This window comes from Molothrus aeneus, chromosome Z (genome assembly GCF_037042795.1).
Source record: "Molothrus aeneus isolate 106 chromosome Z, BPBGC_Maene_1.0, whole genome shotgun sequence".
Taxonomy (NCBI): Eukaryota; Metazoa; Chordata; class Aves; order Passeriformes; family Icteridae; genus Molothrus; species Molothrus aeneus.
In genome coordinates, this window is record NC_089680.1 from 38,491,144 (window position 1) to 38,507,983 (window position 16,840).

The 16,840-nt window shown below is 39.7% G+C and overlaps 1 protein-coding gene across 3 annotated transcripts in view; it reads left to right on the forward strand.

The window, feature by feature from the left end:
• The first annotated feature begins 655 nt into the window (after window positions 1–655).
• The window catches only part of ARL15 (ADP ribosylation factor like GTPase 15), a 227,054-nt gene continuing 210,869 nt past the window's right edge, over window positions 656–16,840 (forward strand). Inside the window, exons 1-4 of one of the 3 annotated variants that reach the window (XM_066569550.1) lie at window positions 8,955–8,981; window positions 9,787–9,802; window positions 11,627–11,717; window positions 12,308–12,364. In XM_066569550.1, coding sequence (XP_066425647.1) covers window positions 12,311–12,364 — 54 coding nt within the window. In that variant the 5' untranslated portion in view covers window positions 8,955–8,981; window positions 9,787–9,802; window positions 11,627–11,717; window positions 12,308–12,310. Of the gene's footprint in view, window positions 762–8,954; window positions 8,982–9,786; window positions 9,803–11,626; window positions 11,718–12,307; window positions 12,365–16,840 lie in introns of those variants that run through there. The other 2 variants (XM_066569549.1, XM_066569551.1) reach the window with 2 other exon arrangements.

Genomic DNA, 16,840 nt, shown 5'->3' on the forward strand with positions numbered 1-16,840 from the left:
ACTAGACCACGAACACTAAGTGCCATGTCCAGTCTTTCCTTAAACACCTCCAGCGGTGGTGACTCCTCAGCCTCCCTGGACGGCTCGTTCTAGTGTGTAATCATCCCTTCTATGAAGAAATGCTTCCTGGTGTCCAACCGAACCCCCCTCCCCCGGCTTTGCTTAGGACCATGTCCACTTGTCCTGTCACTGGTTGCCTGGGAGAAGAGGCTGACCTCCACCTGACCACAGCCTCCTTTCAGGCAGCTGTAGAGAGTGATAAGGTCACCCCTGAGCCTCTTTTTCTCCAGGATAAACACCCCCAGCTCCCTCAGCTGCTCCTCACAGCACTTGTGCTCCAGTGTGCTGCCCTTCTCTGGGCCCTGTTAGGCTGCGGGACGAGCGAGCCCCGCCAGCCGCAGCGGCGCGGCTGCAGCGTTCCTACGCCTTTAAGGGCGGCCCGGCCGCGCCCCCACGTGTGCGATCAGCTGACGGCGCGTCCCGCCCCCGCCCGCCCCTGCCCCGCTCCCTCCGCCGCGAGGTGCGGGCGGCAGCGCGGCTCTGACAGCGCCGCCGGGGCAGCGCCCGCGCCCCCCGCCCGCCCCCGGCGCGCCCGCCCGGCCCCGCCGCGCCTCCCGCCCCGCGCCCCGGCCCCGCCGCTGCCCCGCGCCGCCGCTGCCCCCGCCGGCCCAGCGCCGCTGTCAGCCGGGCGGGCGCCCGCGGCCCCTCCGGAGAGCTCGGCAGCACGGCGCCCGGCGCCACCCCGGTACATGGATTACCTGGTAGGTTCCCGGCGGCAGCCGACCGTCGGACATTTTAACTGAGCGGCTGGGGCGGCGTCCGCGGCGCGACGGGGTGCGGGGGGCAGCCCGGGGCCGGGGGTAGCCGGGTCCGGCCGTGCTGCCGCGCCCGGGCCGGCGGGCTGTTAACGGGCGATAAAGCGGCCGGGCCCCGCTCATTTGGCCGCTATTAGGTTGCTAAAGCCGTGACCCGGGTCGCTGTTTTTTTCCTAAACGCTGGAGCTTAGGGCATGCTCCAGTGAACTAAATTGCTACCGCGGACGGGATCAGCCGAGCGCCCGGGCAGCTGGTATTCGGGGGTAGCGTTTATGGCTCTTTAATGAATATTGGCTCCATTCGTCTGTGAAAGATCGTATCGCGGGCGTGCACCTCAGCTGGGATCGTGGCTGGTGTTTGCACTCACCCGCGCACCCTCGGCGGGCGAAAGCCCTTTGGCACGGCTGGCTCAAGAGCAGGTGGCTTTGTTTTAGCATGGTACCTGCTTACCTGGTCTTTTCAGCCTAGCAGTGGGGGGGTGCAACGAGCACACCCCATCGCTCCAGTCCTGTTGGCATCCCATTGCTCCAGTCTTGTAGCTTCGAGCTCTGTGCTGTGAACTGGTGCCCGCTCCTTCACCGTGAAATGCTGCGAAGCGTCAGCTGGGGCAGTGAAGAGCAGGCATCTTCTGGCCATCCCTGTTCGTTGTTGGTGTCAAGTGGGACCAGGAAGTATTTTGAGTCAGAATCTTGACTCTGTCATTCATACTTTTTCACACGGGATGCTCACGGGTGTACGCTTTCAAGAGAGGTTCATCAAGTGCAACAGAATCTCTGGAGATGCTCTTTTTAATGAACAGAGTATTTGCCATGCTGAGATGAGAGCTGCATGCAGTGTCTGGCTTTTCCTTTTCTGGCAACTAAATAAACCAGAAATACATTAAATTAATACTTCACTATTCTTGTGACTATGGAGCTAAGATTTGTTTTGGTTTATTGAGCCTTGCAACCCCCAAAATGTTTTAGGCTTGCCTTTCTGAATTTGAATACTACAGAGAGACACTAGAAAATGAGTCCTGTGTGGCAGAAATGGTAGGCAGACTTCTCTTTAACAGCCTAGTTAATGAAATACTGATAATAAACTTGCTGGGTATCAAGTGCAGCCTCATAGCTCCTTGAGAGCCTGGAGCTGTTTCTGAGATATTTTTTTTCCTTTATAAACTTATGGCCAGATGAAACTGGCCATTCTGTACTTTTTCAAATGCTTGCATTAACCTTTGTGACTGCTACAGGCTGTTGTGTGGAAGGCCAACCACTCTGAGAACAATAAATTTAATAAGCCTTGCAAACTAAGAGCATGTTTTTGTATTAACTAAAGGGGGGAGGGGATTAAATAGCGCTGTTTTTTTTTTCTTCCCCTGACTCTTATTCTCCAGCTGATCCTTTTCCTCTTTTTTTTGTCACGTGGCCTTCTTTAGTGTCAGTTCTAAAAACTGTCGTTGCTTATGAGGTTCAGGCACCTCAGAAAGTTTGCTCTAACAACAACAACAAAAATTATGATGGTGACTTAGACAACTAGTTGTGTAAATCTGTTTTTGGCTTGTTGTCACAGTCTGCCCTGGTGCAAAGATGGGCCTACTCGTTATCTATGCAAGACTTGAAGTTAAGTGTGAATGTTAAGCTATGGCTGTAGAACAATTGTCTCATTATTTCCACAGCAAAAAGAGCTGTACATGTTAAGGAATTTTGTGTTTTGTGCATTTATGTTGGGTTCTTGCACGAACATGGGCATGAAAACACAAACAGAAGGTTTCTGGTTCCTCATGTGGGGCACCTGTGTTGCAGCCTGACGGCAGTGAGGTTTTCTCCCATGCTTGCAGTGTGAGGCAGAGAGCAAAGGATGAGTTGTTTCCTCTTGCAGTAGTGCTGAGACAGAGTATTTGACGAGTTTTGGTTATCAGTGGGGCTGAGTGAGGGAGTGTAGTGGAAGGAGGTGAGGACAGATGAGGTCAGGTTTGTTGCTGCATGAACTCAGGGGTCAGTGCATCTCCACAAGGAGTCTACCCTCAGCCATCTCTTCCCAGACTGGCATAGGAAGGTTCTTTTCCTGATTTTAGCTGTATAGGACCTACATTGATGGAGAAGTCTTTTTTCCATTAAGAATCAGATCCCTAGAAGTAATGAACATCTGAAGCACCTTCCAATATCATCAGGTTATTGAAAGCGCTCAAAACCTTCTCAGAGTAGATTCAGTTGGAGCCAGCTTGGACTATGGCCTAAAACTTTTATGGGCAGATACCCAAAACCTAAGTAGATGCCTTCCCTACTTAAAGTGTGATCCTCAATTTATGGCTAATGCCATTTGATAATAAATTGGTACTAAAAGAGTATCTCCAGTGATGCTCTGGTCTATTTTTGCAGTTTTACATTGTAACAAAAAAAGTATCACTGGCCTCTGTATCTTTGATAGCTAGAGGAGGCTCTTCAGCCTGGTGCCTCTTATTTTTGTGTTGCTATAATTATGATGTTAGGAGTGGTGTGGTTTTTTTTTTTAATCAACATGATTAAACCAAATCCAACCTGTAAAAAGAATGCATCTTCACTCAGAGGCACCTTTTACTTACATGTGTTGTTCTGCTTGCATTTAGTTAACTCTTTTAGAACATGCTATGTCAACACAGCTGCATCAATATAGATTTGCAGGTTTTTGTGACTACATAATCTAGGGTACTGTTCTGCAACCTTCTTCAGCTTCATTCTTGCTACATTGTGTCTGGAAGGATTTTAGTGTATTCAGAGACTTGTGTTGGTTGGCCTCTGTTCAGTAGACTATGCTTAATTTAAGGAGTTATGCCATGATGCATCTTGTGAAAAGCATGGCATGTGACCAGTCTTACTTACAGTTCTTCCTTGGAGAACTTGTGGGGAAACAATAAAAAATGCTTTGGTTTTTCTTATGTGCTGCAATTGCAATGCAGATTTTAAGCTCCTGAGTAGACTTTCACAATACAATTCTTCAGTGGCATCCTCTGAACTGGGTAAAGTTCTTACATGCTTCTGTTCTATGTATCAGCCTGATCTGTGTAGAACTTTTAAAAACTGCTTGAAAGAGTGGTGTAGAAATTTGAATCTGTCTCTTCACAAAAGGAAGGTGTTATATTTGCCTAAGAGGTTTATAATAAAAAATTGATAACCTGTTTAATTTTGTATTTTTAGCATTTTCATTATGATAACTTATCCATAAATTATATCCCAAGATACTATATACTGTCTTAGTTGTAGATAAAAAGTGTTTCTTGGGGAGGTATTGAAGAGCAAATTCTGACCTGAAATGGAAGATAACTCTTCTTGGATGATGAACTGCTTCAGCTTCAGTAATTTTTTTTCTTTTTCATCTTTTTGGGTCCTTTTTCTGAGGAGTTTAACAGAAACATGGGTTCTGCAATGTCAAGAGAGTGCACACTCCTAGTGTGCTAGAATCCTTGTTGCTTTGTTGGGGATTGGTTTCTTTTAACTATAACAAGTTTGGGTGGGCTCTTGTTGTTCTTTGTACACTTGTTAGCAGATACAAACTATTTTGCTCCAGTATGCATGCACATGAAATCTAAAATTTTGTAAAATTTTTGAGTGAATTCAACTAAATTTTCAAATTTTAAATGAATATGTGAATAGGCCTTGAACTGACTTAAGAGTTTCTGCTTTGTTTCTGAACAGTCTTGATCTCACAATCTAAATAGTTAGTATTCAGACAGAGTCTTGGTTGGGGAAAGCTGCATAATCCAAACTGGTGTTCTTAAAGTGTTAGGTGATATTAAAAAAAAAATTAAATGTTTTTGAGCAGCTTTTCTTTTTTGGACCGCTTACTTTTAACACCTTTCTTTTAAATAGTTAGACTCTTTAATTTAATTGGACAGGTTAGATTCAGAAAGTGGCATGTGGGATAGATCAAGACCACTTAGTGATTCTGGTATACTTCAGATCCAGTCTTTCCATTGCTGTTGCCAGTTCCATTGTTTGGTATCTGCAGGTCACAGAAAACATTTTTTTCTCACACCGCAAATGCGTTTGAGAGGCGTATGTTTGAAGGTAAGAGTTTTACTTCACTGAAACTTTGTAAACCAGGAGATCCTGTCCTTTGAATAAGGAAAAATGGGTTGAGGTCCATACTAGCAACTCTGTATTTTTCTTCTGAGGCACATGTGTGATGTGGATACATTGCCTGCAACATGAGCAGCCACGGTCTATAGGCAGGGCCACGTCCTCTTACTGTTTGCTGAGCACCCCTCTCATAGGAATTCTGTCTTTTGTAATGTAACAATAAGGAACGTTTGGGCTCTATGTTGACTGATCTATCAGCTATAACAGCCTTGAAAACTTACACCTTCTGTAGAGCACAAGGGCTTCTATTTTATTATCGTCCCGGGGGTAGCCGGGTAGTTTGGGAGGTTGATTAGACACAAGGATGGGGCGTCTGACAGTTGTTTCAAAATAAATATATAGCTGAATGCAGGAAAGAAAACAACAGCTGTAAAGCGCATGCAACTGTATTAGTGTTTGGATCAGATGTGAATCTTTTAATTGGAGAAGGCAATGTTTACCTAGCTTTGCATTGCAGAGTGATCACAGATGATGTGAATTTAATATTTTTCACATGAAACCAGATGGAAGCATTTACTTCACTAATGGGTTTTTCCACCACAGGCCTAGATCAGAATTAGTGTCTGAAGTATGTAGTAAGAATACTTGGTCTTCAATTCCAGCTCTTGCTATGTACTACCAGACCATGTTGCTCTGCAGTGTGCTGCTCCTGAATTCTTTAGTCAGACCTCCAAGCTTCAAGGCAACATGGTGATGAATTTCACAAAAGGTTAGCAATGCAAGCTTTTAGTAAGTGAGAATATCTTCATTTAGTAAGGACAAAATATTCCTTCTAATACCACATGCTGATTAACGTTTTTGGCTTGTTGTCAGTATCATCAGCTCATGTTTTTTAATACTGCCAGCTTGTGATGTTTATTCTTTTAAACGGAGTTCTGAAGTTTTGTGATTGTATGAGGATATTAGCTCTCCATTAATAAAAGAAGCATTTTTAGTTTAGTTTAAAACCACAGATGTGGCCCAAAGAGCTGTAAAGCCCTATGAAAAAAACCACAACAGTATTTAAAATCTTTTTCTTCTTTGTGTTTTGGCTCGTGCTGCTCTGCATTATGTTGGTTCTGCTGTTTTTTCACTGTGTGTGCAGGATAACTTTCTGAAGTGCAAACTGTCTGACTGTGACTATATAAAAGTCCTTGTGGACATAAGTAGGGTATTTGCAATCTAACAAAAGATGGCCCATGCCAGAGCTCTTCAGCATACAAAATTTATTCTTTCTCTCTGACAACCTGGTAAGGTGACTAAATTAATTGTCAATGAGTGTGTAAGTAAGTTCCCTCTATCTGAGGAAGAGACACAAAGCAGGAAATGTAGCTGACAAGTCCTCTTATGCTAGATGCAGTCCTGCCTCAGAACTTTGTTGCTTGTAAGAACAAACTGTAGGAAGAGCATGAATCTTTGATGCTCTGTATGTTTTGGTGGAGGAACAGAAGAAATATTTGTTCACAGGACCCACATTAGCTTCTGGCATTGGAGAATCTGGGTAAGCAAGATGGCATCCAAGATCCACTAGGAGCTGTTGATATGGGGGAAGTAAGTTTTCAGATTGCCTTTTTTTATTATGACTTGGAGCTTTTATACAGAAGAAACATCTGTTTTCCACATTTTATTAGCTTTTATAACAACTGTTGCCTAGCCTTCCTTTATATGATTTTGACTCTAATAGAGGTGAAAAGCTTAAACCAATTAAAAATGAAGTAATAGTTTTGTAATCTGTAATACAAATTTCATGAGAAATACAAATGAGCATTGAGAGCACAGCTCTGGCAGTGAATAAGAGGGAGAAGCGAATGCAGAGATTACAAGGGAGTTTCATGTTTGTGTTTAGTTGTATAAACTGCCTATGCTTTGTGTGGGCTGGTGCAGAGACAAATATTAAGAATGCATATTGAACCCAGGAAGAAAATCTAGCACCTCTTTTGATATTTGTAATAAAATGGCAGATGAAATTCAGTGTTGATGCATGCAAAGTTGCATATATTTTTAGAAGAAGTCACATGGAAGTACAGATGCATGGATAGGCCCTAAAATATCATCAGTACTCAGGAAAGGGAATGAGGATCCTTCTTTAAAATGTCATCTCAACCCAGACATCTGTCAACAAATTTTGAGTATTAAGAAGGAAAAAGAGGGGAAGATCTCATTTTTACATTGCTTAAATATAAGTTTTGCTCTTGTCTTACTTGCTGCATTTCTGGTTGCATCATTTCAGGAAGAGTATTAAAAAAACCAAAGAAAATACAGAGAAGGATGATGTGGTAATTGAAGAAAAGCAATTTCTTCCATACAAGCAGAGATAAGTAGTTACAGCTCTTCAGTCTGAAGAAAAGACAGCTGACTGGTATGAGGAGGTAATAGTCTAGATGTCTTTTGAATCAGAAAGAGATTAGGCAATAAGCAATTTTTTTCTATACAGAAGAAGTCACAGTTATAATCCAGGAACTGTATTTTCATGTGAGTGTAGTTGAATTCTCACTTGTGCAGTAATGTTAGGGAGGTGAAAATGAGTAGACCAGGAATTTGTACAGTGTCTTCAAAGACAGGTCCGCTGTGGGTCGGTATTAAACATGATGTTCAGATGTGATGGTAGGAAATCCTGAAGTTGTGATTACTGGAACATAAGGATAGGTCCATGAGGTATGATTCCCTGGATATCCTGATGCTTTGCTGTGGACTAAAGATATCCTCCTCGTTATTCCTCCTCATTGAGGAGGAATCTAGAATCAGTTCTTGAACAGGAAATTGCAGTTAGGAAATTGAGATATTCTGAGTGGTGTCCAGGAGTGCTGTTTGGTGTAATCAAAATTTCATTGACTGCACAGGAGGTGGGACTTTTCAATTCAGAGGTATTCATGAAGATACTTAATCTGCTCCAGGGGCACATAGCTGACAGATTCCTTCTTCTTAGAAGTATGTATGAGGAAAGGCTATTGGCTTTCTGACATCTGTGTTTTAACAAATTTATAACTTTTTATGTAAGGCCCACAACACTGAGTGAACCTGAAACTGTATAGACAACCTGTGTAGAGGGATGATGCACTCTACAATAAGTGCTCTCTTTCTCAGTGCTTTCCTCTTGCCTAGAAACTTGCATAATTTCTGGTTTCACCAAGACTGGAGAAAAGGTCCAGAATTCTTGAGAAACGTCTATGCTGCACTTGCAGCTATTAATTTTCTGCTGGCTAATCTGTATCTAACACTGCCTCAGCCACTTCAGTCCTGGAAACAGTAATGGAAAACTGTTCTACTGAGAATATTGCCTAAAAGAGAGGAGAGCACTGTTCTCTGGTGCATCCATTTGATTACTTTTTATGATGACAAGAGATTTCTTGGATTTAGGCCTATTTTCTGTTCACATATCATTGCTTTTCCATCAACATCAGGTTTCTTCTAGTCTCTAAACTGAGATTTATTTTTCTAATGATTATGTATAAGAAGATTATTCAGTATTAAAGGAGAATATGAAAATATTTTCTGTGCCTTTTTTCCCTGAGAACAGTATTAAAAAGAATTCAGGGAGTTTAAATTATAAATGTTATTAATGGGATGTGCTAGAGGGCTGTGACATCTTGTGCAGAAAGGGGAACCTTGGAATTACTAGTTGGAGTTCAGTAGGCAAGGTTAGCAAACAGCAGTTCTGGTCAAAGTTCCTGCTACCTTTACTAGTAGTGTTGTGTGTGCTTTTGGGTACCCACATCTTCCTTACAACACGTAAACACTGAGAATTTGTTTCAGGCTCCATACTTAAAGGTACCTTAAAACCTGCATATTTTATACATTGGTATTGCTAATTTTTGCAATTTTATACACTGAAAAAGATGCAGATAAGAATAGAGGTGGAAAAACTTTTGCCTGGAAGATACAGCAATTCCAAGCGATTACTGGGTTGTATCACTTCATTATAAATGAGCAGAGGTGTACCTTGATCTTAAATGTATTAAAGAAACATATCACCAGAAAAAAAACCTCTAACATCTTCCTTTTCTTGTTTTGCTTTCTGTTTTTGTGGTCTTGGAGCTGTATTCAGTGCTGTAATTTATTTAGGACTATGCCACAGTGAGTTGAGGTCGAGGTGAGTATTTCTGCTGGGTGGCAGAATTGACTGCTCCTGCAGTTCTGTCAGGTGTTGGGTCTTTTGGTTCTTTCCTGAGAACTTGGTTAGGATCACCCTCCCCTTTTGCCCACCAAGGTTCTTGAGGCTAATGCTTTCAACTCAGTGCTAATGCTTTCAACTCAGTGCTTGAAGTCATCAGTTGCAGAACATGCTCTAATTAATCTTTTCAAAATCTGGTCTTTTGTAAATATTATGAGTAGGGATTTAATCTTGTATTTGCTGACAAAATAGATATTTCAAACAATGGCTTTGTGAGTTGCAGACTGTGTTGCAGAGCTGAATGAGATTTTTTTTAAACACCAAATACTGAAATTGCTTTGTACTGATAGCAGAATACTTGAAAAAATGGACAGAACAGATGCTTGTTGTGAATTGAATGCTGCACAGCTGCAGGGCAGACATCTTTCTAAGTCATTATAAACAGCCACATTTTTACAAGGTATGATTAAAATAACAAAGTCTTGGGTGAATAGGAAAGTTAGCTATGAATTTGCTTTCCAGTGGGAGAAATTATTTAATGTTTGTGAGATGACCCTTTTCCAAGGCAGAAGGGTGCTTTTTGACCAAGACACATGAATATAATATTTGACATATTTGATCTGATGACTCCATTTTTCGCTTTAGACATGTGAAATCACATCTGTGAAGAATTAGTCTTTGTAGAATTGTGTCAAACAAGGTATCTTTCTTTCATAGTATTTGTAGGTATATTTTTACATTTTTTTTCTTTTATTTTCATGCCTACCGTGTAAAATCCTTTCAGAAAGCAACAATAAACTGTAAGTAAATTACGTGTAAATTTTCCAACAATTGTTATGTTGCCCAATTGTATGGTCCCAAGTGAGTTGCTGCAACCGCAGTAATGAAAGATTACAAGTGTGAAGAATAAACTCCCCATTGCAGCAACAGATAATCAACTGTCTTAATTCAGTGGTCAGACTGATAGTCTGAAGGATAGTATCACTAAACTTTTAATTATTTAAATCAATTCCTGTCACTTTTTCAAGGATTAAACTGAAATACTTCTGGGGAGGGAATGTAAATTTTCAGAAGAAAGGATAGGTGAATATAATAAATATTAATAGTAGTGTTGGATTTAATGACCCTTTTTACCACAATAGAATGTAGTTTATAAGCATTTTCTTGGAGGCTTGAAGAAGGGATTATCTTAATATTTCACTGGGAAATGCATAAGGGAAACATTAATCAGTACTTTATGTGACAGAATTCATCCCTGATAATAATTAAAATAGCCTGTGGTTTTAGAATGTTAACAATTGCAAACCCAACAATGGATAAGTAAGGTAACATGGGATGTAGGTTATTTTATTTTGCTGAAGCAAGGATCTACAGGGGCTTGCTGGAGAATTTGAACTGCAGCTTAGTTCTCCCACTAACGCATAGCCTGGAAGTAGTGAACAAAAATTAAAACAAAGAAAACGATTTATAATGCTGTGCTTGTCTAGAATAAAAGCAAACCGTATACATGGAGAAGCTATAATGGTTTGCTGCTGCTGCATGTTTACTTCTCTTGCAAGCTGAAATAATAATTTACTTTATATATAAAGTTGTCTGCCAGCAACATAGATTCTGCCAGGATACTGAAAATGCAAATCATTCAATGTATCACCCGGTGTTTAAGTATGGGCTTAAATTGCCACAGACCAAGGTTAAACATTAGGAAACTTTCTAGTAGAGAGGGTAATGAAGCACTGGACTAAATTGCTTGGGGAAATCATCCATCCCTGGAACCTTTGGAACAAGGTCTGCAAATACTGTTAGGAGGGGTATGGTTTATGACCCCACCCCACCACTTTGTGTAACTAGGATTTCTTGAAGTCAGTTCCTGTTTCTCTGTCAATTTTTTCTTTCTGGGAGATGCTCAGAGCACAAGAGATAGACTTTGATGTTTGGTCTTAAAGCTGAAAAAAAAAATCTGCTTAAACTGAAATGGTGTTTCAAGTCAGCATCTCCTTGTCATTAATAGCATGCTAGATTACTTCTGGTAAGAAATGAAAATCAGCTGTGCTGTTGAAGTTTGTTTTCAGGTTTTTTTGCTGTGCTTTTTGAGTTTCAGACAGTTCAGTGAAATACTGTTTGTTTAAAATTTAGATGTAGCAGTTAACAGCAAAAGAAAAATGTTGCTAAACATTTTTTTATTACTTGTAATTAATAAGATCTGTTGTTTTGTTTTTTTTTTTTAATCCCAATTCTATTTAAATGGGTATTTCAATTCCATATTGGTTTTTTTTTTTCTTGGAGGGAGGGAGAAATTAGAAAGCAGATGCTGAAAAGATGTTTTGATTGGTATGTTTGAAGTCTGTATCATCCAACACTTTTTCTTAGATAATGTGTGGACTTTTGAAACATGTAATGAAAATGTTCTGCTTGAGGGTTTTAAGTTTTGTCTTTCAAATACCTTATATAAAGTAATTCCTCAATTACTCTTCTGAACAAATAATTGTAAGCTTAGTCTATTTTACCTAGTTGTATAGGAAATATAGCAAACCTACAGTAGTTTTTATTTTGGTGTTGGAGAGCTGCATTTATTTCCTGGCTTTGTTGTGCTAATTAAAGAAGGTGTTTTTCATCTGTTTCATCAGAAATTCGTAGTCCATCCTCAGCCTCTCTGGGTGACTGCAGAAGACATAGAATTGTGGCATCACAGCAGATTGGAAGTTGAGCAAGTTGAGGGTAAAAACTTTTAATATGATTATTCTCAGCTTAAGAACAGATTAAAGAAAATGTTCTATTTTTGTGTTCTACTTTACAAAGCTAAAACAATAAGGCTCCAGAAATGTGCAAACATTAAATTATATGCAGTATTCTGCTATATAGAGGAAGACAGTTTCAGTGATGGTAAAAGGAGAGAAAAATATAAACGCAGAAGCTCTTTACAGTCCACTAAGAGGCCAAAAAGAACTCCATTAAAATGATTCTTGCAGATTGTTTTTAAATCAGAGTAGATAAAAATAAATGAGACTGAAAGCTTACATGCAAATTATTAATGTTGTGTACAGGCATTTTTGGGATCATTAGATAAATTGAGACCTATAATGAAATACTGAACTAGTGAGTGTGAAGGTGTTGACACCTCTACACTTAGCTGCTTCTGTATGAAAGGTAGCATGTATCTGTATAACCTGAATTTATATGGCACTTTTCTAAGGTTTTAATACAGCTTTGAAAAAGGTGTTTCTTTCAGGGGAGAGGGGAGAGATGGGAAGAAAAGTAGTTCTTAATAAACAGCATTCTTGATAATGTTTTTATTTTAATTCCTTTAGACTATGTCTGAATGTATCCAGCTCTCATTTGCTGTTTGTAGAATTGGCATTTACACGGTAAGGCAATGTTCTAACTAAGTATTTTTGTTAGTGTTAATGCCATTTGAGTGAAAAGAAGTTACTTAAGTTTTTTAGGATTGGATTTAAGTAATGCAGATAGCAAAAGGGATCTGTCATGCTAGTTTGCATAAACAGACTACAGTAAATTTTTGTCCTTTCAAAGATTAACTAATACTAGAAGAGAAAAAGTACCCTCCATTTTAGTTAAAAAGTGATAAAGAAAGATTCAGCCAGCCTCTCGAGGTGTAAGAAAATTTAGAATTCATGGGCATCAGTTGCTGAAAATTCTTGCGTAATGTAATTGCTGGAGGGTTTATGTACATTTGCCATTAAATGTCTGTGATGTTTTTGTAATGTCACATATTAAAACATGTTAGCTAAATGCACATATTTCAAGTTTTTTCTGGAGAGCCTTAACATTTTGGAAATGCTTTTAAGTTAAACTTAGCAAAACTTATATAAAAGAAATAAGAAGTTTACTTCAATTATGTGTCCCAAATATGCTAGTATTTTTTTTCTGCTCCTGGTTCTTGTAATTAATGTTGAGAACACTTAGTTGAATGGGGTTTTGTAGAAACTAACTTTAATACATTACAATAATGTAGTATATACAGAGCTTACACAATGAATATGACTCGATTTCTCAAATCATGCTTCATATCCTGGAGCTTTTGGAGTGGGAATGCTGCTCCTTCTGTTAGCACTTTTCAGGAGGAAGCCTGGAACATACCACTTCATACAGTCAAAAGTATGGGTGAGTTTTGACTAATAGTGAGGAGGGCTATGTGCCATTAGTAAATCTTACTTGAGGACAGAATCTCAAAGCTTTACATTTGCTTCTGTTCACAGAATTTGGTTCCAGGTAGTGTTAAATATCTGCTTGAGGCTTTTTTCCCATAACTTTTGCCTGCTTTCTGTTTTCAACATCTAAAAGCCTTTTAAATGGTGGAAAAGATGAGTCAAAGGCATATTTCCTTATGGTATTTAACTTTCTTAAGAAGACTTTCTAAGTCTAAAAATTACTGTGTGATAAGAGTATACTATCTTAAGGATCAGAGAAGGTTACAGTCTGAGGTTTCAATGGCTACAAGGTACTCAAATGGTCTGCTAGTTCTTTAGAAGGCTAGATTAAGCTGCTCAAATTAATTTGAGAGAATGTGTGTATTATGGACCTGGGTATGAGAAGGTAAAATGTAGTACGTCCTCTGATAGTAATCAGTTCTGTTTTAGTTTAAAATAGGTCAAGTGTTGTCTATATACTCAAGTCCTCTGCTAAGTTGTAGTGGTTGCAGTTATAATGATAGTTTAGTAAGTGGTATCCTACTCTGAATTTTTGGGCAGCAAAATACTTAATTTTATCAAATGTTTTAAATTGAAAAATAAAACCAGCTTGCTGAATTTATTAAAATGCTGAAAGAAATTGATTTCATTGACTGCTGGTACTTAAGGGGGGATAGTGAGGAGATGATGACTAGGCTTCAGAGCATCTGGAGCAGTGTTATGGCCACACTGTACCAGGCAGGGCATGCCATGTAAAGTGCATTTGAAGGCTAAAGTAGTTCCTTTAGGAAAATGCTAGCTGCAGAGAGTACTTGCTTACATGAAATGCCTCTCATTGGAAAGGTGAGTTTCAAGTGATCTGACTGGAGGGCAGGCTTGTGCAGTTTTGGTGTCATAGTAAACAGAGAGGCCTGTTGAAGTGAGAGCTGTGCAGAAGGACAGTGTGATAGTTTCTGCCTCTGCACCATACCCTGCTTGTGCTTGTAACTGTCACCAGATTTGTTACTCAGGTGGGTCAGCAGTCTGGCAGCTGTTAGGTACTGAGTGCTCCATACTGATGTCAAGAAGCAAACTTCCACAAAACTCCAGTTCATGTTTCCCTTCTAATTAATTCCCTGGGTGTTGTGCTTTCTGCTGCGTGCTATTTTGCAGATTCAGTTGATTTTCCATTTGCTAGCTAATTGATTTTTATCCAAAATCTAAGCAGTCTCTCAGATACCAGTCCTTAGCAGCACCATGTGTTCAGCTTGTACTGAGGTACTAGGACACTTCCTGTTCTGCATGTCCTCATGGTACAGTGCTGCAAGTAAGGCTCTTAGTCCTTTGGACTACAGACATCTCAACTGTTAGCCTGTTATCAAGCTGCTTATCAGTAACACTCTAAAGCACCCATTACATCAACTGTACTACACCATTAAAGTAGCTTCCTGTTTTTCTGGAATGTACAGGTTATGAGATGGGGGCAGAGTTTATGTGGTGATCTATGGCAAAACAGCCTGTGCTGCCTGCCGTGAGGAGAAAACCTACATCTTTGCAAGGATATAGGAGGAGATGTAATGCCTATTTCAGGTGAATTAACTAGATGAAGTGTATACCCTTGAAGGGAGGAAGAGCAAAACAGAGGTGGTTAATATGAAAACTATATAGATTTTTGAAGGGGTTTGAAACTGATAGATGTTTCTTTCTAAAAGGAAAACATTATCATAAACTCAAATGAAAACTTTTGTGATTAAGAAATCAACCAGCCAATGAAAATAAAACTCAACTTGTTTCACATATCTTCTCTCAGAAGTTTTTCAGGTGCAGGTTTCTGCCTCTTCCACCACACCAGCATCTGCAGCAGATGTGTCAATTGGATGTGTGGGAGCAGGCAGATAAATTTGTGAATCTGCGTGACTGTGAAGACTGTAAGCATATGACAGCTTGCAACAAAGGCTATAATTTATTTTCTTTCTGATTTAATTTTCTTAATCAGGTAAAGATCCTATTAAAATAATGATAGAGAATTCTACCTATGTGAACCTCAGAGGGAAAATAGTCCACTTTTTTTGTCTTGTAAAACAGTTTTTATGATGAAACACTTTATACTCCATCATGGAAACAGTGTGTGTAATTGTGCACATATACTCTGGAAGGTTCTCTGATGCTCTGTCCTAGCCCTTGCGACTTTTTTCTTTTCATGCATTTCTATATAATTTTAAGCTTTTTTCAACAGGGGTAATAAGGCATTCTTTCTGTCCCTAATCTTGAAATGTGACTGCAGGAACATGCAAAATGTAATTTTCACGTAACTTGTTGTTTTAGATAGAAAAACAAGGACAAAACCCTCTACAGGGGTCAGAACCATGCAAAAATACCTGAGGAGGCCAAGTGGAAGCATGGTCTTTTACTGGTGTATATTAGAAGGTAAAATACTGAAAAATGCATTTTCCTGTTTCAGGAAATTCAAAAGTAAGTTTTTCTTGATTTCAAAATATGGCATCAGTAGATAAATAATTTTGTTTCAATGCAGCACAAGGATAACAAAAAGTTTCCTGTAGCTCTTTCTGCTTTCAAATGCTGGATATGGCAAAAGCAATGCACTGTGGCAACATTGCATCAATGCTGGCATCTTCTTCATGAAAATCATGAGTAACTGATATTTTAGTTTTAGTAACCTCTTAGCTTGAATTTGAATGCAATAAGAAGTGGAAATAAATTGTGCGTTTTTACAGCTTTGCTTGCTATAGTTTGTATATGGTCGGTACAGTAAACAATGCAAATGTGCTTTTAGTTTTCTGGTTTACTTTGGACTTACTTACATTTGTCTTTGTTTATAGTGATAAATTCATGTCTTGAAATGGTTTGGCTGGAATCAGATGTTGTGCTAAGGAATTCGTCTGATGTTAGAAAAAACAGAAATAACATTTGCTCATGAAGTGGTGGAGAGGAAGCTCTTTAAAGAAGAGAAATCAACTAAGCCAGCAACTAAAGGCAGCCATGAAATAGGAGGCAATCATGGGAATATGCCTGGGAGATTCCTGGAGCCAGCCTGTGACTTAAGAGTGTGGAAAGCTTCCTATGAGATTCTTCCCCTCCCTAACATGGTTTCCCATTGGAAAACACTAAGTTAAAGTAATAACAGTGTTCATATAGCATATCCTGCCTACTCCTCCCTTTCCCATGTCATGTCCTTGACATTAGCAGCATAACAAAAGCACAAAAGTGCAACAGGAAAAAGTCCTTTTATGTGTTACCCTTGGGGAAATGTGGGTAATTCCATTGACAGTCACTGCTGATATTCTGTGGATAGCCTGTTGGAAAGGTCTAAATGTTTTTAACTTCCAGCCTTAAATGAAAGGTTCTTGCTATCAGCCGAGTTTTGGCAGTGACTTGCATTGGGTGGGACTGTGCCTGCTGTATTGCTGCAAACCAGTAGTCAAGCTGCTTGAACCATGCTAGTTGTGATTTGTGTTGCTACCAACCTAAACAGGCGAAAGAGGGGCAGAGTGTCCTGATGCATGTGTCACTCTGTGCATGTGAATGTTAGATACATTGTGGGTTTTGTATTATAAGTTGAGACTTTCTTTTCTACTTTTCCTGAAATAAAGGAACAGTTATAGCATTTTTTCAAATGAGGAAAGCAAAAACAAGTGAAGGGGGAGAGCGTCAAGACTGGGCCAGGAGAGTGCATCAGAGTACAGTTCTCTTCCC